This window comes from Agelaius tricolor, unplaced genomic scaffold (assembly GCF_023055355.1).
Source record: "Agelaius tricolor isolate 1412-34295 unplaced genomic scaffold, bAgeTri1.0.p SCAF_2, whole genome shotgun sequence".
NCBI lineage: Eukaryota > Metazoa > Chordata > Aves > Passeriformes > Icteridae > Agelaius > Agelaius tricolor.
In genome coordinates, this window is record NW_027269262.1 from 63,686,970 (window position 1) to 63,711,588 (window position 24,619).

At 41.4% G+C, this 24,619-nt stretch overlaps 1 protein-coding gene across 1 annotated transcript; it reads right to left on the reverse strand.

The window, feature by feature from the left end:
- Positions 1-16,086: 16,086 nt before the first annotated feature.
- Positions 16,087-23,824, reverse strand: RPL7 (ribosomal protein L7). The gene is made up of 7 exons (XM_071421042.1): positions 23,675-23,824; positions 22,459-22,561; positions 21,562-21,728; positions 20,761-20,898; positions 20,297-20,406; positions 18,968-19,178; positions 16,087-16,151 (listed from the first exon to the last, which is right to left on the reverse strand). Exons 1-6 carry the CDS (start codon positions 23,686-23,688, stop codon positions 18,970-18,972), a joined length of 741 nt encoding a protein of 246 aa, XP_071277143.1. The 5' UTR covers positions 23,689-23,824; the 3' UTR covers positions 16,087-16,151; positions 18,968-18,969.
- Positions 23,825-24,619: the final 795 nt, after the last annotated feature.

Here is a 24,619-nt window from a genome sequence, read left to right on the forward strand (position 1 = left end):
AAGACATATTCTTCACTCTTGCATTTAAATGAATTTAACTAATTCTCTCTGACAGCTAAAATCCAAATCACCAAGTGAAATGTAGATGGCTGCATTATTCTATGCTCCAGTCCTAGCCAAATATATTTTATTTAATGTTTTCCACTAATGTTTTTTTGGGATTTGGATGTACAACTTCTCAGAGTGAACCTCCACAGGTTCAGAAAACTCTTGAACATGTAACAAATATTTGAGCATATGGCCCACAGTGTCATTCTGTTGCTGCAATAAAAGTATGTTCCTTCTCATATATTTCGTTCAGAGAGGTGGAATTGTTGTTTCCTGTAGGTGAATTATTTATAATTTTTCTCTGGCTTTTCCAAATTTCAGGTATTTATCTAGTCATACTCCCCTTCATCCTGCTGGTCAGCTGCAGCATCCTGGAGTCTCCTAAGAAATCTGAACCATGATCAGGTCAACTTATGGATCCTGAGGACGTTCTCCTTCCTGAGAAACTTTCTTTCCATTTGACATGACCATGTTTATCAAACAGAGTGCAGAAAGCATTTATCCTTAATGCTGCTTCTGATCCTCTGTGCCTAAGGCTTAATCTGCATTGAAGCAATCAGCCAGCATGTCAGTGCTGCCCCTCTCCTGCACTCCCTTCAGCCCCTTAGACTCTTTTCTCTACTCCATGTCTTCACTTTGTTTGAAATATCAGTCCAGCAGTTCTGGTGCCTGTGGCAGAGCTCCCTGAACCAGGGATTGCAGCTGGTTACGTTTAACATTCTGCCCTGCACTGGGCTCTTCAGCTGCTCCCTAGGACAAAGAACTCTTTTCCAGGAATCCTTCCTAGAATCTCTAGGATACAAATATCTGAGCACTATTGCATAATCATCCCTAAACTATTTTTAAAAACCTGACTACCCAGGAAAATACTTATCTCTTTAGCATGTTAGCTGAGATAAGGTGGAAAGCTTTTCCTTGGTCCCATAGCTACAATATCCAAAGCCTTCACCAAGGCCTGAACACCTAAAACTTTTCCTTGGTCATTTCAGCAAAACCAATTTATTTCATTCTTGTAAAGGCCTATTCCATAATTATTTAGATGAGTCTTTTGTAGAGTTTGGTTTCTACTGATAGACCAAATTTGATTCATAAAATGGTATTTTTAGTGCTACCAATTGTTTGGCATTATTGAAATCTTGTGGATTTTTAACTTACATAGTTGCTAGTCTGTAATAATAATAGACAACACAGGAAAAAAAAAATAAAAGAACATAATTTTGTTCCTAACTTTCTTGCTGGAATCTGGAAAATTGTGGACTCTAATTCAGAACAGCTGGATCCAAATATGTCAAGTTTTGGTTGATTGCATTACCATTAAATAATATTGAAATAAATGGCTTATCTCAATGAAACTAAGCAATCTGATGCCTTATTTGGTAAATAAGGCTCGTGTCTCTGAAGGCTAGAATTAGATTCAGCCTTAAAATAAATATTAAGGATACCAACAACATTTTTAATGATTTTAGTTTTAGAACATGCTCAGAGCTCTCATGCTGATTCTTTTGTTTAAAGAGCACCAGCTCTAGTTTCATGCATAAGTGCTGTGGCATGCCTCTTCTGGTTTTTGCTAAACAAGGAAAATAAAGAATTGATAGACAATACATTAGTATCCAAAAATAACTTTTTCTTGTCATTACATGGGCTTTTGCATTGACCTTTATTAGGCAATATTTTTTTATGTTTGAAAAGCTCAATACATTTTAACTGATAAAAATCAAGTTCAGCCTATTGGTTTTCTTGAATCTGTGCCAGCTGTATGAGCTGAATCATTCTGGTTTGAGTTATTCACAAATAAATAACTGGCAACAGCATTTAGATTTAGTTGGATGACTGAAACAGTGAAAGTGCTTTAGAAACACACCAATACATTGCTCTTCAAAGCTCTGTTTAAGGCTTGTGAATTGTATCACTAAAAAGAGAGAAGCATGTGTGAAAGGAGGGAAGGTAGAAAAAGAAAGAAACTTCAAAATTTTCAGTCCTAAGGTTAGAATAGGAGGGAGGGGATACTCAAGATGGAGGAGCTTTAGTGAAAGTGTATTTGGATGATGATCTCATGACAAACCATCCTGAGCTGCTTTGGTTTGGTCTTTGTGACAGTGGGGAAGGACATCAGCTTTTGCTTTCCTGAGAGGGGTGCTCTGTCAAAGATTACTGTTGTCCAGGCTTCTTTTAAATTCAAATCATTTAATTGGAAAAAGATTTTAATTTTAACCTTTTATTAAGAACTGTTCACCTTCTATTTGAATCGAACACTACTTGAAATATTTTTTAATCCTATAGGTAAAAAGCCTTAAAGCATTCCTTTTGGAAGGATTTGGTAAATACCAAACATTTCCTGTGTAAAGCCATGCAGTTTTTAAAAGAAAACACTGAACAAGCAAAAAGAGTTAACCTGATTCCACTGAGGGAGAATCTGCTTGTGAGAAATCTCTACAGCAGACTGAAATCTAGCTGCTCTTAGTTTATTTGTTGGAAGAAAACCAGACCATCGTTTTGCCCACTTCCCAGAAGAGAGTGTCTGTGGGTGTTCTCTTTTCTTTCTCACCAGTAATAGATGAGATCTTGCAATAAGACCTGACTGCTAAAAAGACTACCTCAAGAAGCTATTGTCATGGAAAACAATGACATCAGCTAAAGATCTGTGTTGTTGCTCTTGCACCCTTCCTGTGGTGCAACATCAGTAAAGAATAGTTATTTGTTTTTTGGAACAAGAAATACAGCAGAATTACTAATTCTTTGCTGGATTGTTTTGCTTTCTTAGAGCCTTTTTTATCCTAACCTCTAATTATGTTTCCCCTGAGTAAACATGGGTTAGGAGACAAAAAATTATTACAAATATTGAGTTCTCCAGGAACATGTGGTATGAAGATGATGGGAAGTGACTTCTCCTACTTGTACATGTGTGTCCCCAAAATAAAGTATTCCTCTATTTCAGAAAGAGACATGCAAATTTATGTGAATCTTTTATCCCATATGACAGGGAGCCAGCACCATGATTTTGACTGCTAAAGGAAACCTGGACTCATGAGTCTTTGTAGCACTCCTTATAATAGCTGGATACCTGATATGAGCATGGAAATTCACTCACTTCCTGTCCTGAGCCTGTTATGAATCCATTAAATAAAAACATACAATTTAAACTGGGTTTCTGTTCCCGATGTAGTTTATTCATCTTCCTCCTGGTAGAAAAGGCTGATTTCAATGGATCATTGCTCTTAGTAAGTCAGCAGAGAGCAAAGCAGGTTTCACCGTAAGAATGAAGGTAATAGAAAATGCATACAGTGACTTAAGTAGAATTTAAATACACAAGAACAGTGTATATGGGGTGGAAGATGAAGACTCAGAAGCAGGATCATCTGCTGGAGGAAATGCTGGCTTTTTGGTAGCCAAGATGTTTCAGTGGATATGTCACAGCTTGCTAACTGTCATCATTCCCTTCTTTTTCCATCTTTCATCCTGGACAGATAACTCAAATTCACCCAAGTTAGAAAAAGGTGATGACTATGATGAAAATGTAACCATTCAGAAAAAGGCAGCAAAGCAGAAAATATTAGTTTAGGTTTTCAGCCTCACAAAAGTATCCGAATTTGACAGACACAAAGTCACAAATTCCAGCCCCCAAAAAGCCAGGATCTCGTCTAGCTGACAAGCCTGATGATCTTACTGGCTTCTTTTCAATAGTTATGTTCTTGTCACTGTCATCATCTTCTTGAGATCAATTAAGGTCGTTAATGCAGGAAGGATGGAAAAATGAGTGGGTGGTGGGCAGGGAAGGCTGTTAAACAATTAGTGGTGTGACTAAAAAAGCAACAGTGCAGAGTGTTGTTGTGCTGTATATTGAGGAAGTGGTATAAAACATCCTGGGGTTGGTGTGCATTCAGCAAAAAAGGCAAAGTCTTTCCTATGCTTAACTGTGGTGGGAAGTCTTCATCCAGCATAAACTCTCCATAGTGTACTAATACTAGAATTGACATCATGGAAGTCATGTTCTTCCTCCACTGACCCTTGGACTAAGCTGTAGTGTCATTATATAGCCACAGGCTTTTTATTCAGCAGCACTCCTGCTTCCTTTGGTGCATCAGATGAACGATGCTCACTTAATGAACAATAATCCAGTACTGGTTTCTCTTTGATACTCAGTGTGTGGCCCTCCAAATGATTTAATACATATTGTTTTGAAGACAGAGCTATGAATTCTCTTAGGAGTTTTTCTCACTAGAGTGCATGGATGTGTTCCACGAAGTGAATTATTTCACCGTTGTTGTAGAAGGGGCTGTTCCACACAAAGGGTACATTTCAAAATACCTGTTGATTTTGGTTGCCTAATCTGAGGCATGCTGGATCTGGTTTGTTCAAGGCACTTGTAATGAGTAGCCCTTAATATGCAAAAATGTAGATCTCATTACTCTTACTGCAAGCTCTCAAGGCTTTTGCAAGTAATAGCCTGAGATGTCCAGGCAGGTACATAGAAAATTAGGAAACACAGAGTTGCAATCATTGAATACAGTGGAATTCAATTATTTATGGTAGTATGAACTGAGGCATTTTTCTCTCCCAGAACCCCTGTCTCTTACACTCTGTCTTTAGATATCAGCAGTAAAACACAGGTATTCTGAAACCAGTATCCTTGCCTCCACAAACTCTGTTTGTGCCTAGAGACAAGGGCTACAAACAGATTAGAGGGCTGAGAAGAGGAGACATGGGGAAAAGGAGCAGGAGGGCCACAGTGCAGAATTCTGAGGTCCCTTTGACAGACAATGGCAAGCCAATGCATGCAGTCACGTTAGAAGGATCAAGACAATTCAAAACAGGAGGCAGCTGAGCTATGGGTGTGAGGTGACTGTCTGCAGTCCTGTGCTTCACACTTTCCAGCACTGTCAGCTGCTGGAAGTCACAAGGTGAGCAAAGAGTTGAAGGAACAACAGAGGAGCTGAGCATACAGCAGCATCAGACCATGAACAGAAGACAGGACATTTGTAAAGAGAGACAAGATCCCAAGCCCCACACTGTGGATGGAGGAACAATAGGACCCCAGTTGTCCTTGGGATATTCAGCCCTCTGAGCTGGAAGACAGGAATGGGGAGCAGAAAGATGCCTCCATAACCCAAGGGAAAATGGTCAGCAACGTGCTATATCACACACACATCTGTGGGGCTGAATGGGATCCATTTGGGAAAGGCAGGTCCTGCTTGACCTCCTGTGACCAGGTGACCCACTTAGTGGGCAAGGAAGGCTGTGGATGTTGTTTGTCTAGTGAAAAAGATGTGATTCCTGGGGGACATGACCCCTGCAACAGTAAAGGCTGACTGCACACTGATCAGTGTTAGCCAGAGCATGGCAAGTAGGCTGAAGAAGATTATTTCTCTTTACCTAGCACTGATGAAGCTACATCTGGAGTACTGTGCCCAGTTTGGGACCTTCCAGTAGATATGCCAGCACAAAAGAAAATCTAGAGGGCTACTAAGGTAATTCAGGAAGATGGAATATAGCATCACAGAATCATAGAATCACAGAATGGTTTGGACTGGAAAGAACCTTAAAGATCATCTAGCTCCAACCCCCACACCATGGGAATATATTAGCAGAGACTGAAGGAACCAGGTCTGTTTAGCTCATGGAAAACACTAAAGGAGAACAAAGAGAATTGCAAACTCAAAGTACTTAAAAAGAGCTTAGAGAATGGACACAATCTCCATCATCACAGCACAGCAAAGGAAGGAGAGGCAACTGCCATATTGCAAGAGGGAAAATTAGTTATGTGAGAATAATTTGGTATCTAATAGAAATCTGTATCATTTCCATCTCAGGAGAATTTCAAAACTCAGTGCTCTGAAAACTTGATCAAACTTCGAAGTTACAGCACTTTAAGCAGATTATTGACTTCAAGATCTTCCTTCCAAACTATTTTTTTCATTATTCATCTCTATTCGTTATCCAAGTTCTCATTTACTTTAAAGTTAGCTCCTTGTCAATACAGAGCACGCTCTTCTGTTCACATAAATCACATTTCATTGTTGCTCTGAGATGAAAGTTCTACTCTTTGACGTTTCACTGTGAATGTTTATCCAGCTCTTAGTGCTTTGCCACGGATCATAAAGGAATGCCATGGCAGAAACAGAGTTGCCATATCACCTAGTACAGTTACCAATATTCAACAGCAATCACGACAGAGCCACTCTCTGCATACACAGTGAGATCTACCTCATTCTCACTTTGCAGGTCACTATGACAGGAATAAATCACTCTAACAGACTGTGGGTTTATTACCTTGACAAAGTTCCCATAATTCTGTGTCTAATGGACACTTTTCATCAGTGACACGTTGAGTAAAGGCAGTTACTGCCCTGAAACTGAGTCTGCAAAGACATGGACATGCTTGCAGTTCTTCTATCAATCAGTGCCATGATATGAGCAAAGATCCTCCACTATTAGGGACAAAAAGTTTCTGGGTCACTCAGCATGTAATGCTCTCTGAAAAGAGGAGTTATCTTGTGCAGTGAAGTCAGAAATAAATTGATGTGGTGCAGGACTTCTGGCTGAACAACTAAGTGTTACATAGTTGAATGTTTCAAGGATTAGTGCTAGATGGATTCCAAGCAAGGCAAAGCTCATGGTTCTCAATTTTCTTCACTGGGTATTCTGCAGCACCTGTGAGCACAGTAACTGCTGGGATCTTAACTCTTTGCCAAGGAAGAAAGCAACTGTGAGGCTGCAATTATCTCATGAACCTGAGATCATGCAGTCTAAGCAGTTTTTCACAGACACTGCAAAAAGCTATGTATTTGAGAGCTGTAGTTATCTCTTAATGTAATCCAATGTGGACCAAACTTGCAATGTCGCATAGCTCAGCTACCTTGAGCTCCAGTGAGACAGCAGGATAGAGGAGGCTCTGTGCCAAAAAGGACCTACTGAGCTGGTTTTATTTTGGCCAGTTTTAATATAAGTGCTTTCCTACCCTTCCACATACATCAGTTACCACTGTGAGCCTGTGAAATCACACATTTTTATGAGGTTTTATGAGGGATAAATGAAAGGAAATACAACTGTAAAGTGTTTCTTTATTATTATACAGTCTATACTATGAAAATAATAAAGAATAACAAATTAAACCAGTCAGGGGTTATTTTCCCTCAATGTTATATTTGCAATCTGCAATTTCTTTTCTCAAAGCAAGAGAATTTTAAGCATTGTTCTGTCCTAACCTGTAAATAGATACCACAGACAAGAGCAGTGTTAAGCCAGCGCACATAACAAAATTCTTTTCTAAAACAGTGGGCTAGTAAATGACAGGCAAAACAGATGTCACACCATAAACACAACACCAAAAGGGAATGTGTGTGACTAGCAATTATCAAAGCTGACAGTTCAGAAAATCATTAATGTGCAGGCAAATATTGCAGGACACATCATCAGCTTTTCCTACTGATTTTATGTATGTAATGGATGCATATGTGAAGATTGACTATGAGATAAGGGATTCTGACACTACATTAGCCATTAATATGTAGTAAAATGTACTGATATGCAATTTTTTAGGCTTTAAGCCCACCAAAAAAAAATACAGTAAGTATTTTTTACAGTCAGTATCTTTGTATCCACCTGTAAATTACAGTCAGTAATTTACAGGTGGATACAAAGATTTGGTATGGAATTGAATGTTTTCTCATAGCTGTAAGCCTTCAGTAGAAAAAAATAATTTCTCTGTCTGCAACACTCAGGCATGAGATCTGTTTTGGCTCCATCTAGAGATTCATTTACAAACTGACTGTGGTACAGTCACCTGCCATGTCCCTACAGGCTTTGTGTAAGTGACCAAAAGGTACATGGTGTTGAGTACCTACAACTATTTTTAGTGCTTGGGTTATTACTTTCTTCTAAACCACGTGCCCTGCCTTTCCCAGCCATTCCTAGAATGCAGACCCCATGAAAGGGCCTTGTTCTTTCCAAGTGAACTTTCAGGAAGTGACCAAACCTTTGTCAGAGGTTGTAGCTTGACATGTGCTCTGATACTTTATTCATCAGCATCCAAAACATAAATTGATTACAGGATCTGTACTTCACATGTGAAGGCTCCAGATGGATAATGGGCAGCTTTTGGACTGGGGGCTATTTTCTCTTCCCAACTGAGGCCTGCTCTGGATGCAATTCTAATGAAATTTCATGTAACAAATAGTAGTATTGTTGGACTCCAGTTTAAGCACAATTGCTTAAAACAAAATGGTTTCAACACACTGGAGCAATAGCCCTCAGCTATGTGTAGCTTTGTACAAGGGTGTTACCAGGAGGAGCATTTCCACAGCGTGTTACTGCAGGAGCCTTTCTGTCTGATAGAGCTGTCACCACCAACTTCTGCATCTCCATAGGGTCCTGAAGGTCCTAAAGACCCAGAAGCAACTCATAGCACTTCTGTACTACAAAGACACAGGTTTAAGTTCAGCACTTCAAGTGCAGACATTGCAGATGGCTAAGTAACAGGAGCCCTTGGGAAAAATAATCTGTGGAGGGAGAATTTAATCATCCTGACTCCCAGACAGAGAAATGACCTGCTTTTCTTCAGACATGCATGGACTTTGTTGACAAATTTCTGTCCATTTCCCATGTAGGACAACTGTTACCCACTCAGCTTTATCTATACTGTTAAAAAAATCATATAAAAATAATAAGAAAAACTGAATATATTTATTTGGTTTATTTCAGAAGTAACAGGTTACCATTGAAAAAAATATATATTCACTTCAAAAGTTCAGCTTCTGAGCTGTTAGGAGTTAGGAGAAGTTAGGAGAAGTTCATTCCCATTGTTAAATTTTGGTTCAGGAAGACTCAGATTGAAAACATGAGGAGAAATGAAACACAAGAATAAAATTTGCATTCTGAAAAAGTATAACTGAGGCAGAAATAGCCTATTTTGCTCAATCATTCATGCTTTGTGAAAGAAAAAAAGAAAGTGACAAGGGAATGAACAAAACCAGTAGTAATGAAGGCATTTAGCAAAAAGTGAATTTAAATCTGACTGCATATCAATGTTTTTAATATAACATGATTCACTAAGATTGTATTTTAAAGATCGCATGTGCTATGTATGTGCTATCACTTGATTTACAAGTTCTGCTTATTTTAGTTTATAGATTCTTCAGTACAGCAAGTCTTCCAGAAAGTGCTGGTACAGCATCCAGGACAAAAGCTCTGCAAATTTATCTCAGGTTTTGCTTGTTACTCTGACACAACAAATTGTTAATCTATATTACTTGTGAAGTGAAGAATCAATGGCCTTGGTTTAAACCAACATGTCAAGGGAAGAGATAGAAATCAAAGTGTTATTTCATTTTCATACCCTGTTTTTTCATAGCTTTTCACAAAACACAGGGGTAGAACCTGTAAGAAATTAAGCCAATTTCAGTTAAAAAAATCAAGTAGTGAGTGATTGTCAAAAGAGAGTCTTGTTCATTTGAACAAACGAAAAAGAGCAGAGCTAAGAGGGAGCAGGCCATGAATATTTCCCCTCTGCTGGTCCAGACCACCTCTCACTCCAGCTGAAAACCCCTGGCTCAGACCTGCCTCTGGACACAGTTCCCTTTGCAGATAGGTACCCAAACTGGTATTTAAAGTATTACTACAAGCTCAGTCCTGCAGGACTACAGCAGCCAAAATTGTCTCCTACAATTCTCTTGCTGTGCCTGTCCGGAGTAAAGCACATTTTGGCAGGGCAAGGAATCTCTGTATTTAGATCAAGTCTAAATTTATTTAACATCCATGATAGATGTCTATAGACCAAAAGATACTCAAGCCAGTAGGATAATTCAAACCATATGTAATGCTAACTTCAAAAGAAAGCGTGGCCATTACTCAGAAAAACTCAATTTGTCAGAAGTGCGGGTAATTTTTGCTGCAGAATTATACATGTGAATTTGAACCCATCTCAGTCACAGAAAATTATTGAATATTCACAGACAACCTCATTGCAGTTACAACTTCCTCAGGAGGGGAAGAGGAGGGACAGACACTGATCTTTTCTCTGTCATGACCAGTGACAGGACCCCAGGGAATGGCCTGAAGTTGTGTCAGGGGAGGTTTAGGTTTGATATTAGAAAAAGTTTCTTCACCCAGAGGGTGTTTGGGCCCTGGAACAGGCTACCCAGGGTAGTGGTCACAGCCCCAGCCTGGCAGAGTTCAGAAGTGTTTGGACAGTGCTCTGGGGCACATGGTGTGACCCTTGGGGATGGTGCTGTGCAGGGTCAAGGGTCAGACTTAGTGATCCTTGTGGTTCCCTTCCAACTCAGGATACTATTCCATGATTCTATGATTATGCACTTGCAATTCTGATGGCTTCTCCCACAAAGCATGTGTGCAAGTGTATATCAGGAGACCATTCATATAAAGAAAAGCCTCACCTACTGTATTTCAGAAGTAGGAGGGAATATTAAAATTTTTAAAAAAGCAATTCAGGTTAAAAAAGAGTACTTAAAATTAGAAATTTAGGATTGACACAAAAAAGGCCAGTATTACTAGTTAAACATCAGTGGTTAAATAATACCTAGCAAATGAAGATAGAGTCTGTCTGTTCTTCAAAATAAAACCAGGTATGCTTAGAGCCTTCCTTGAATCCCATTTTCCTACTTGTCTTGGCTCATTGTATCTTATTTTTTTTATCTTGGAGGCCTTGTTATAATGACATGCGAAATACAGTATTAGCATCAAAAAATTAAACATGCATTGTGCTGAAATTATGAGGTTCTACTGTGTTATTCTATTCATGAGATATTTGGAATGATCAGGACTTGAAATCTTCAATTGGATTTTATGGTGCAATAAAGAGCATAATATTGTGGATAACAGCTGCCATCAGATATGTCAGTGAAGTAATCCTTGCACAGCCCCTAACAAAGTGCAGCAGGAGTGGAAATGTGCCACGGGTAGAGCTCCATGGCAGTGCTGCAGGGCCCGGGCAGCACACACTCACCAGGAGACATCCAACAGCCCAGGCAGGCTCCAAGGGCTGGTTAAGTTGTTCAACACGCCTATGACTGCCAGAGCAACTCAGGAGGGGAAGCATGTAAAGCATGTGGCATGTTGGCTAGTTCAACTGGATTTACAGCCCCTCTGGACTGCCAAAACAGTGCTAAGCAAGTGAAGAGTTACACTGCTGCTTACACCTCCCTCTGCTCCCTTTTCCTCCTCTACTTAACTTTGCATGTGACTTCCTCCCATATACACCCCATGGCTCTATGATTGCACATGCCCTTATTTTTCATTGTTTTCCTCCAAGTACCTACTTGTTTCATCATGAAAGATATTTTCTGCAATTAATATTTTATATGAAGAAATACTTAGCAGTATTCAGACTGCAATAACATGCAAAAGCAGATTTTTTTATCTTTAGAAAAATTAATCAGGGAATATTGTTTACAGCTTGGGATTTCAAAAATTTGCTCTTGTTTGCAAGATGGCCAAGATCACAAGTACTTAGTTTTCACAAATTAGGCTAGAAATGGCTGGTGTGATCATCTACAGACTGACTAAAAAACTACATGTAGAAAATTGTTTCTGAACATCCTAGTTCTTAGCACTTGCACTTCATGAGCTCAGTGCTTTCTCAGGCTTTTCACTCATTAAAAACTTCAACATGTAAAAGCTTACTTACATCTAACCCTGCATGTTTTAGGGATCAAAAATGCCTGGAATAGTCTGGTGCAGTACAAATGCTTTTAGAAAGAATCAAGTATGCTAAGAATGGGAACATTATAGAAGAGACCTGGACATTATCATGCAAAAGATCCAGAAAGACAAAGAAATTCTCACTCCAATTTAGACCTGACAAAACTAGTTAAGCAGAATATTTTGCCTGGGATTTGGGAGATTAAGATTTTGTTCCATTCTAAACTTGACTGTTTTCAGTTTCATACCTGTCTGCTCTGCAGTTTCCTAATCTAAACTAAAACTTTGATCTTCTGCCTGCCTTAGAGTTTTGGTGCAGCTTCAATAAGGAGCAACATGCTGAGATTTTGTCACCTACAGCTCTGTGGAAAGGACAATCTTCTGGAAAATGGGACATGAGAGGAATGGTTTGAACAAACCCATTGCCTAAGTGTAAGCAAACCTGTTGGATAAAGCAGGAACACCATTCTGCTTGCTGGGACTCAAGATGGACAGTAAACACTTTTCAGTTCTTGAAACAGCACATGGGTTCCAGTTCTTAGGAGAGAACTGCCAGATCTGGATTCCAAACAGACAGAAGCAGCAAAGCCCATAGAGGCCCCATATGAAGTCCTACCATCTCTCTCCTGAGCAATGTTTATGCTGGGGTTTAGGTGTTTCACCCCTTTGTGCACTATGCTTGGACTTTGTAGCCCAAGTTCCCCTATGAAGCATGTAACACTCTGAATAACCATTCTGAATGTCACTCTGGGGGGCCAGGCACCTTAAAACAAGGCTCTAACTTGTATCTCTCAAGTACCTGAAGGGCCTGCATTTAGTAACTTCTGCTGAGCAAGAGGCACCAGGACTGCCCTCAACAAATCTCTTAGAAATATAGCATATGTTTCAAAGAAAGAAAAACCCAAAGCTTCTATTTAGAAATGACCACTAACAAAGAATCTGGCACACCACTGGTTAAGTGTTCCAGTGTCTAATTATGTTCCATTAAAATTGTTTGCTTAAAGCCCAACATTTATCTGGATTCAATTTCGAGACATTTCATCCTATTATAGCTTTGTTAGATCAAAGAATTCTCTATTATCAAACTACTTTTCTTCATGGAGGCAATTATAGGTAGATATTAATTTTGTAACCATGTCTGCCTTTAAAGTAAGGGCTGTGAGTATTACAAGGCATGTGCTTGATTTTTGGCACAAGAACTGGATACTGCATTTGGCACTAGTGTAAGCACTACTGGAACAAAAGTAGTATTGCCTCCCCCATACCATTTGATATTCTCTTTTTAATGCATCCAAGAATTGCATTTGGCCAAGTGGGGGCTTATGTTCAGCTGACTATCCATCATGTCTCCGAACTTTCTCTCGAAACACTGATCCTTGGGATGGGCTCCCATTCCATTTCCAGCTGTATGACTTTACACTTGGTGATAGTGAAACAGGCTGTATGAGCTGGACACCAGCAAAGAAAGGCATATCAATTAACTGAAAAGCATATAAACCTTAGCATGCCTGAAAAATTTGTGAGTTGTTAGCATTTCAGTCTCCTGTTGCTCCTCCAATAGCTATTAGGTAAAGCTTCTGGCTTCAGTTCTGAGGAACTAACAGGAAGATGTTGGTCATTCTGAAAGGGGAGAGGAGTTCACAGAAATTTTATTTCAGAACATGTCAGCAGCTGGCAGTTACGGACAGTGAACGAGTAACAACATGTTTCCAAGAACCTGAACTTTATCATAGAACGTTGACAAAGGATCTGAATTACTTTTTGTTTAGGGATTGTCTTTGTCTGCTACATTTTAAACTTAAATTGCCTCATAAATGCTCCAAAATGCATGCATTGGGTAAGTAAATTGTGACACATTTCTAGTGCAAATTCTGGCCTTAGCTATCAGATTGTGAGCTGTTTCTGTAAACACCTACTATGGGACATGCCTGAAAAGCAACACCAAAAATCCTGAAAGCTATCCTATTAAAGGTGACCAATTACATCAAATTACTGCCTCAAACACAGCTACACTTTAGTATTAGTTTCCACACTATGTACTAACATTTTGCAGCTGTTACCTGAAAGAGGATTTCAGAGACAGGCAAGAAAAATGAGCTGCTTAAGTACCATGAAAACCAAATTAACTTTCTCCTCACTAATGCTTTACAATGTACTCCTTTAAACAAAATCTGGGACCCATAGGGCACTCTTATCAGACAAGCGAGGTCCTACAGAACTGATTAACTTAATGAGCTAATATTTCATGCTCTATACCTATCACACAATGTCTGTGATACATTTGTATGGCTTTTTTATGTTCACAAAATGCTTGTCTGTTAAGATACTAGAACATGTGTGAGTCAGAGGAAAATAAGTGAAAATGCTGTAGAGAAGTAGTGAACACACTACCAGCTGAAACAAATGAACAGGGATACCAAGGTCAACAGTTTCCTTGGGTACACCCCCCCCAACATGCAAAATTCATTGCTCGTTGGTGCAATTGTAAACTGAAGTAACACTGTTCTCTTACAAAATCAATTCCATTAATTATGCAAAGTGATTATTGTAATTTTCACTGTAACATTTTTCCCCTTCATCCAGCAATGTTACAAAAATGCTTTTCTTCCTTGCAAAATAGCTTATCACTCACTTTATGAAGATGCCTAATGAAATAATTTTATGGTTTCAAACTCATTCACACATTAAACCTCTTTCAAGCATGTAGTCCCATTACTTGCACTGAATAGCTGTGAGGAAATGCTAATTTTTTCTGATTTAGTGCAGTTAGCTTAAATGGACCAAGGTGTTGGTACTTTTGTATTTAGGCACAAGCAGCTGTGTTACTGCATTCTGGAGCTTGGCTCACATTAGGGGAATTTTTAGTTCTGGTTTTAGAACTCTGTTGTTCAAGTAGCTGGAAACACTGATCCAGTGACTGACACTCAGCTCTTTTGCCAATGATCAAACACATTCACAAAGAAAAGCACTCAACTATTTTTAGTTCAGCTGCCATCATAAATGTCCATGCCATTTAAAAACTAGCTTCTGAGAAACTTAAAAAAACTAGCATTGTTGTTAAGTTTTATTTAAATTGAAGTGCAGAACGAAGCTCTTGCAGAAATTGTCATTAAAATCAATGACAGTGAATGTTATAAGGAGATCCTTCACTGGTACTTTTAATACAGCTTGCCTGTACCTGATCCGAAAAAAACCCAAGTATTTCAGTCAGAGCAGACACAACTTGTTGATCTGTTGCACCAAATGCCTCAGCAAGCTAAAACTCCTCCAGTAAAGTGCTTGCAAGATGAGAAATCAGTCTGAATGCAGAGTTACGTGTTTTACCAGTCTCTGGCTTTCTAATCTGTTCTTTGCTACACCTACACATTTATCGGCAACTGTTCATATCCTCATGAATACTGTGCCCTTCCACTTTTAGTACCTGCAGTCTAACACAGCAAACAAATTCTGTCATTAAACCGAGTGATTACATTTAATGTGGAAAAAATTACTATTTTGTTAAGTACTTTATACTTCTTTGGCAAAAAATACCTGAAGATGTTCAAAGCTGGAATTATCCAGCTCAGGGGTTCCCAGCACTGGAAGGACATCAACTGATTGCAGAAAGTCCAGAGGAGGGTCATGAGGAAGATTAGGGGGATGGAGCACCTCTCCCATAAGGAAAGGCTGGAGAATCAGAATTATTCAGCCTGGACAAGATGAGATTTCAGGGTGACCTGACTGTGGCCTTCCAGTACCTGAAGGAAGCCTACAATAAGCCTTTTTTCCTGGGTATGTAGGGACAGGACAAGGGGCAATGGCTTCAAATTGAGTAGATTTTATTAGATTTTAGGAAGAAATTATTTACTGTGAGGATGGTGAGGCACTGGAATAGGTTGCCCAGAGAAGCTGTGGATGGAAGTGCTGGAAGCCGTTCCTGGAAGTGCTCAAGGCCAGGTTGGATGCAGCTCTGAACAACCTGGTTTAGTGAAAGGTGTTCATGGCAGGGGCATGGAAACTAGATTTTATCTTGGAGATCCCTTCCAACACAGGCCCCTCTATGATTCTCTGATCTTAAGATGTTAAGAACAGATTTACACTTGCTGCTTTCTTTACATAAAAAGATTTTCACACAGCTTTCTGGTGCACTACAACTAAGCAGGAACCCTGCCCACTCAACAACAGCACACAGCTCAGTTTGTCATTTATTATTGCAACTCAAAACCTCATCTGCTACCTGCACAAATGCTTCCACCAAATTTTTTTCCTCCAAATGAAGGTTAAGCAGTATCTACATACTGCTAATTCAAACTATGGCTCTTTGAAACAAATGACTCCAAACTGAATCTCACAAACGCTGCCACTTCAGAAGAGGATCACAAAAAGAGACCAATCGAGACAACAGACTGTTTTGTGCAAGATTGTTTTATTAACAGACCAGACTCTGAAATATTGCAGCTGGGCATCTTTACCTGCAAGGCAAAGAAGAAAAAGGTATCATTAGGCACATGTGGATCTCAAACATGAAAAAGTAATACATTTTTACAGTTTGTAATTTTGGCTGAAAACACTCCTTTTGTTTCACTGGATTTAAGACTGCAGTAGTCTCACACACAGTAACTAATTTCTACATTAACATCTCTTCACTGCAAACAGAGATTTGAGTACCAGACCTAACAGGATAAACATTTCTACCTTGAACCACTGCTACCTATACTTGATATTTAAAGACATGCCAAGACATTGTGCATATTCTAACTTTTGTTGCACTCTCATTTTTGTCACATTTCAAAGACTGTTCACATACAAAAATGAAAGCAAAAAAGCTGACTTAGGTCCAGTTCCTGTAAAGTTTGCTTGAAAAACTGATGAAATTCAGTGTGTTGCCAATACTGATTGTCAGCATTTGCTTTCAAGTACTATGCTCTTTCCTCCCACTCTATACAAAGAAATCAGTACTGGAAGTCTATTTTTTTCATTCACTTGAGAATATCACTTAAGAAGTAAGTGACAAATAGAAGAAGAAATAAAGACAAACAGCAGGAAACTATCTACTTATAGGAAAGAGGAATACTCTTCTTAGATACACAGCCCTTCATAATCATTACCTCGAGAGTGCTGCCAGTATGTCACCTGAACCTACTACTCTAGTTTGCCCACAACCTCAGGAGAAACTACAACATTCTTCTATTTTCTACATGTAGGCTACTTGAATTTTAAACATGCATTCTATTCCCAACAGCAGGAAAAGAAAGTTGAAGAGACAAGAACAATCAGTTATCCTAGATTTAGTCTGCAGGAAAAGCGTAACAACTGCTTAAAAGCATAAAATAAGAAACTGCAAGGTCCCTTCCTAAATTAAAAGATGTAAAGCTCTAATGTATGCCACTTATATGGGATGCTGAGCTGCAAGTCCAGTGAAAAACATGAATGAATATCCCTTGTTTCTCTGCCAAAACACCAACCCTCAAAGGCATTTACAACAACTGCAATAGTGAGCTAGAAGCTTCCCATCTCTAGGAAGGCTCCTGAAACCAATACTACCAGAATAGATCTGCCTTTCCTTTAGCAGGGAAGACAGAGCAGAAAGGATCTACACTGGCAGAAAAGCTGCAATGTTTTCATTAAAAACAGCATCATGCTCAGAAACCAGACAGGAGCACACAGTCCTCCTCAGCCTTGGTTATGCACTAACTTCAAGGACACATTTGCCAGTGCTGAACCCTCAAGTTCCTGCCACCAGCAGCAAAATTTCTACAAGAATGGTAGTGGGAGTAACTTAACATCACCCCAGGCACCAAACATTACAGCAATTCTGCTCCTCAGAGTTACCAACATCTTCCCATAGTTGAGCTAAAATGCTTTTCAAGAACACTGTCCCCAGTAAGGAACTATTTTCCTGAAGTTGGAATTTCCACATGGCATGTAAGCAGTGCTTTAAAACTCAGCTGACTTCACAGATGGGAGATAACAGCACAACATGCAAGGAGCTTCAACTGAGGAAATCAGCAGCCTACAAAAAAGCTTCAAGAATTAACGCTGTCAATCACATGGAAAGTATTTCCTAGATCTAATTTAGCTCTTTGGACAGAAAGCAGAGCCCAATGAGCTCAATTTGCTGTGTCTTGGCCATAACAGTATTTTTAAAAGACCTGAGGGGAAAAGAAAACAAAACAGCAAAACAAAACAACATAAAACTTGCTGTCCCTCAGAAACTTTGATTTCTGAATTTCAGAAAATTCAATTCTGAATCATCCAAATGGAACTTTTCCGTGTTTTAAACTGTAAAGTCACAACACTACCCATTTTTATGGACCAATCCTCTGAAGCCAAAAATTCGTATGAAAACTATGTATCTGATCTAAAAGAAGAAACAGAACCCCACAAAAACCAACCAAACAAAAACCCCACACCAAACAAATCCACAAGCCAACCAAAAAAACGCCATTTTGACTCCGGAGGAATTAGTTTGGGGAAAATTAGGTTTTTGTTTGATATCTTTTCCAAACACCCTAAGACAATGAAGTTTTCTTAAATTCCAGCATACCTGTAAAACCAAAAAGATATTTGACTGAAACGAAGCTATGGGCAACACTGAAAGTAGTTCAGTGTCTAAAAAGCAAAGCAAAGTAAAAGAACTCTGCAAAATGTGTTGGCTTTGAATGGTAGAGACTTCTCACCAAAGCAGGAACAGCAAAGTGACAACAACATTGATTGGAATAGGTCCTACCTTTAGGACTCAGCAGTCACTGTTAAATCACTTTAAGTGTTAACAAACCTTCTCATTTCTAAAGGGCAGACTATTCAAATGGGCAAATCAGTCTTTTACCAACTTGGTCACTATATAGGAAAGCTTTAAATGAATCATTCTGAAGCTTGAACAAGCTGAAAATTTAGACCAGTCCTAATCAGACTTTTCTAGAAAACCTGAGAAAAACATGGTACTTGCAATCACAAGATTTCAATCGTATTCACAGGTTATTAATGAGGCTTAAAAGTTTTAGCTAAGATCTCAAAGCTTCCCAACATAAAACCAAATAAGGCTTTAAAACAAGTTATTGGTAATCTTTGTATCTCCTAAACATATCAGTGACACTGACAATTTAACTTCCTAAATGTTTAAGCTTTAGTAAGACTTCCAAAATAAAACCAGAACACTATATTGTTCAAGTAGCTTTATACTGTAGGTACCAGCCAAGAATGAGTGAGCATCTATTAAACTTGAATGTCAGACAAATGACAGCAGCCTGCAGAGCTGAACAGTTGACAGCCTTGGGCAGTATCTCACCATTAGTTCATTCTCCTTATGAGTCTGTTGATCTGGTCTTCTCTGTTACCAGCATCCCCACCTTCCACAAAGTGGATTGTTTTCTTCTTCATTCCACCCCGAGGAGAGGATAACTTGAAGGGCCAAAGGAAGTTGTTCACAACTTTGAAGTTCTTGCCAACAGTGTAAATTTCATGGATGACATCTTCCATGCAGATGATGCCAAGCTTTCCTAAAATTCAGACACAGTTTTCAGAAAGACTTCAGAGGCACTGGTCAATAACAAACTAAAAATTATCATTTTGTTACTGTCATGCCTACTTATTTTGATAAACTTCAGGAAGTCAGAAACCACTCACTTTGTCATGAAACTGAATGACTGACTTTTCCAATTAAAATGGATTATCTGCAGCCAAGTAAACATTTAGATGGCATACTTGGCAAGAGGCATCAGTTTCAACTGTTAAATATTTGCTGTCAGCAGTGAGGAACAACAAAAAAACAACCCACACTTACTGAATTTTAGCAAAACACTGTTCTTTGGAGAAAAGCTAGATTAAACACACCTAAATCGCTGCAATGTGCAACTCAAGGAAACTCACTAGCTATTAGGTTAGGCTGCTGAATAAATGCTACAGCATGTTTCCTTAATGCTTTTCCAGAGTCTTCAGCAATATGTTACAAGTTAACTCTTGTAAAACACAGTGCTAAAAAGAGATTACAACAGAACACATGTATCTGTTGAATGCTTATCCCCTGCACAGGAAAAGAAAGAGGCATGACACAGCCTAATCTGAAGGAAAATGCAAATTAAGTGCCCAAAACAGGGAGATACTTGAGTGGTCACTTTCACTTATTCTGGCAAGACTGCAAGAGAAGGGAGCTTCCCAGAGCAGCCCGTATCACAACTGTTCACCATGCTCTGCTTTTACTGAATACACTGATCACTACTACCTAGTTCTTTCAACAAGTTTAAAAAGTCTGTTTACCAGATCACAAAAGTCAAAGACAAAATGTCTAGTATTGAAGTCTGAAAGTTCAAAGCTATGATGACTCTTTCATGCTACAGCAGTTTTTCTTTACTCAAAGACCTACTGACCCCATAAAGGTCAAGGAGGTTACATTTAACATTACAAATTTAAAAGGCTAAAATTTGATTCTTTACACCTGTTTTCAATACTTTATGATGGAAGTTACTTCCAGCTTGCTTAGCATTTAACAATTAGGACAGAAGTAGAGATCATAACTGAACACCAGGGCACTGCAGTGACACTTGAGGACAGCTGCCCAGCTGAGCACTGATCCCCCCGAGGCACGCAGCTGGCTCCCCGTTTGCCCAGCAGAAGTTACCAAGGCGTTTCTGGATCAGGCGGTTGTCGGTCAGAGCAATGCGCTGCTTGTTGATCTTGCCGTAACCACGCTTGTAGATCAGCTCATGCACAGACTTCAGGTTGGGGTAACTGAAACAAAACAGTCACGTTCAAAAAAGGAATTTTAAGTCTTTGCAAGCCTCATTTCAGGGCAGCTTTAACGTCCCTGACTTGGACTTCCATACCAAACAATTAAAGATCATTTCAGCGTGTCCCACATGTAAACACAAAAGCAAATCTCACACCAAGAACACCAGTATGAGAGTGCAATCATACCTAGCAGCTGTTACCTTTAAAGCACTGCCTTAACCACATTTTCAATTCAAAGACAGGAAAGCACACAGAAGATTAAAAACCCCTGCAAGTCCAGCATAGCAAAATGCAAAACCCACTCAACACTTGCACCCTGATTAGGTACAACTGGGCCTTGTGCCTTTCACTCACCCCCAGGCAATGTAGGGTTCAACAATCCGCAACATGTTGATAGAGGCTTTGTTGAGTTTTACAAAGGTGCCGTTAAAAATCTGCCGCAGGCGAAGAAGCTGCAGAACCTTGCGAACCTTAGGGCTGACACCATTGGTACTGGAGAGGAAAGTGAAACAGCCTGAGTTATCAGCATCCCAGAAACACGAGGTATCGGGTTAAAAAACAACCCCAAAACACAACAGCACTGCTCCCATACAAAAACACATTTCATGAATTACACAAAGCAAGCTTAGTAAATTAACTTACTATTGCAATATATTTCAGTATGAAGTTATGGAATGGAAACAGCCATTTCCATGAAAAGAACTAAGTATTATACTGAAACAATTTAGAACTAGCCTTGCACCATCATGAATATAATTCTTCCAATCACACTTTTTTTTTAGTTTTCTCTTACACTTTACAAGAGTAGAACAAAACAAACACTTGAGGAACAGCTCAGCAGAATGCTTGGGAATAGGAGCATGTAATTTTATCAAGTTAAAGGTGAGAAACATTAATTGTCTGCATGTTATTTTCAGCCTTGTCTTCTTAAAAATCAGGGATTCCCCAGGACAGTAGGCAGCAAAATTATTTAGCCCTTAATTAAACACACTTCAAGGGCTTGTACAATATCTACCAACAACTTCTCAGGCCACTTGTAGAAGGCTTTATCTTGTTACCTGTTTTGAGGGTATTTAAGCCCTCAAAACAGGTAACAAGAAAGCCACCTTTAATACTTTTGAACATAAAATTGCTTATATATGCACCCAAGCTTACCCTCTTATCCTGATCACAAATGCCAGCTTGGGCTCAGCAGGCACGTAGTAATTGCCAGCTTTCCGGGCCATCCTGGCCATGCGGATCTCCTGCCTGTACATGTGCCTGTACTCCTTGTGGTAAGCCTGGGCTCTCGCATAGATGAGCTTCCTTTGTGCCTTGCGGTACTGCAACAATTTGGAAATTGTTTAAAGTTAGAAAATGCCTTTTAACACATGAAAATCACCTTCAGGTAACATGCCATACTCTAGAACTGCCCCCAGGTAACACAGATCAGTATCACACAGCTCAGAACAACCCTCAGTGATGCTCCAGAGAAGCTGGCAGGCTGCTACACAGCAAACAATGCTATCATTCCTGACTCTTCATCAGCACTGCAGTAATGAAGAGTAACAGGTACAAATTGAAAGATGGACAATTTGGGTTAGATATAAGGAAGAAATGCTGAATTGCGAAGACAGTGAGACACTGGAATGGGTTGCCCGGGGCAGCTGTGGATAGGCCAACCCTAACCGTGTTCAAAGCCAGGTTGGGTTGGATCTTTGAGCAACCAGGTCTAGTGGAAGGTATCCCAGTCCATGGCACAGGGCTTGGAACTAGATGATCTTTAAGCCCCCCTTCCAAGCCCCTATATTTCTAGGATTCTCTGATCACACACCAAGCTCCCCTTAAAAAGGCTATAACCTCCTGCCCCGTACCTTACAGACAGCTGTACACTTCACCCTTAACTCTGCCCACTAAAAGGCTATTTATCAGCCACTAAAAGCCTCTTTTAGTCCAAAACTTCAAGAAAATATCAACAACCTGTGAATTTCTGTATTGCATCACATCAGCAGTAGTAGCAGCTGCTACTGCAGCAGATAAGCAATCTCAGTGAAAGGATCAGAGAACATTCACCTTTTTTATAGCCAAAATCTTCTTCTGACGTTTGGCTTTCATGACCGCATAGGCCTGCCGCTTCTTCAGCAGGCTCTCGGGCACAGAGGGCACCTTCTTTACTCTAAATGAGAGCAGAAATAAAAAGCTTTTAGCTGGTGGAAAGAAACTCAGTGACAGTACATGTGACAAACATCAAAACTCTCAAACGTGTGCAGGCCTTGCTACCTTGAGCACTGCATCTTCCTCATCCTCACTGTTCCCAGGCCTGGAACAGCATCCCAGGACAACTCCCTGGATCTGAGCTGGGTGATTTTCTGGTTCAGAACCTGCACCATGCACATTTTGTGCCAGACAAGAAACCCTGACGGACCCACCAGAGCTGCACACAACCATAACTACACAGACCTGTTCTACTTTGCTACAAGTAGTAAGAAAACAAAGACGTTTCAAGGTAACTTTTCTCTGATCAATGAACGTTTCAACAGGTACTTGAACAGCAAAAGCTTATTTGAAAGTACTGTGAAATTTATTTGACAGGACTCTCAACTTGCTCAGACTATCCCAGAGCGGGAGATGCTGGAAGGGACCACAATGGGTCACATCTGGTCCAACCTCCCTGCTCAAGCCGAAGCGTCCCAGAGCATATTTGCATCCAGGATTGCACCCGGATGGTTCTGAACACCCCCGGGAGGGAGACTCCATAACCTCTCTGGGCAACCTGTTCCAGTGCATGGTCACCCGTACGGAAGAGAAGTTTCTCCTCAACTTCAGGCAGAGCTTCCTGACATCACTCTGTGCCCCGTTCTCTCTTGTCCCGGAGATTTAAAACTCTTAGACAGGACAAAACTTGCCAGAACAGCGTTTACAGAACCCCAACCCCCCTGACGAGCGCCTACACCAGCCCGGCGGACAATCACTCCCTGCTCCAGCCCCAGCACAGGCCTGCTCGCCCACCCAGCCCGGAGGAACTCGCCGCCCCGGCCCGCCATTCCCGACCGCGACGGCGCTCGGGGCCCGCTCTCCCTCCCCACCCCGCCAAAGGCCTGCGGCCGCAGCCGCCGCCCGCGGAAGGGCCGGGCCGGTGGCGGCTCCATCTCCGCCGCGCCGGTCCCTCCCGTCCCACGGCTCCCAGCCCCGGCGGAGGCGCGGGGGCCCCGGGGGCGGTGTGGGCAAGGGTCGGGCGGCGCGGCGGCCGCGGATGGCGGCGGATGGCGGCGGGAGGGACGGGACTCACTCCTTGTCCGCCATGGTCAGCGCCGGAAGAGAGGGGCGTGCGCGTGCGCGGCGCGCTCTTAGCTCATTCGCCCGCGCAGGCAAGGCCCTGCCCGCCGGTAGGACCCCGGGTTTGGACGTCCACCGTTGTGCCTGACCGCTGTGCGAGCGCCGGGGTGTCCGGCGAGTGCCTGAGGTAAAAGCGTCCGGGAACTGCTTCGGCCCAGCAGGGCCGGAGCCGGCGGTGTCCCGGGATCCGCTGCGTCTCGGGCACGGGCTGTGTCCCGGGATCCGCTGTGTCCTGGGCACGGGCTGTGTCCCGAGATCGGCGGTGTCCCGGGATCAACTGTTTTCCGAGCATTGGCAGTGTCCCGGGCACCGGCTACTTCCAGCGTATTGGCTGTGTCCCAGTATCGGCTGTGTCCCCAAGCACGGGCTGTGTGCCAGAACCGGTGGTGTCCCGAGCACTGTCTGTGTCCCGAGCACCGGCTGTGTCTGAGCACGGGCTGTGTCCCGAGCACCGGTTTTGTCCCGGGCCGGGCGGGACCCTCTCCGCCACCAGAGCCGGCCTTCCCTGCAGGAGGCTGACAGCAGCTCTGGGTGTCGGGGCTGCCAGCGGGCTTTCTGCGGCAGGATTTCCCCTATTCCAGCCCTAAACCCCGTCCTTTACGCCACCTCCCGCCCGCGCTCAGTACCGCGGCGGGAATGGAGCTGGGGGGGAATGCTGCCCGCAAGATCCTTCACCGGGACGCACGGGCGAACGGGAACCACGGGCTGCCTTTGTGCCGGGATGTGTTTTGATCAGGCTGGGCATCTTTTCGGTTCGCCGTACAGAATCAGTAACTGCACCGTGGAGTAGGGAGGGCGGCTCGGGAAGCAGTGCTGCCCAGCACAGCAACTTGGAAGGCTGCTCAGGGTTGTGGCTCCTAAGTCTCATCCTGTGCGCGCCTGAAATCACCCAGAGACA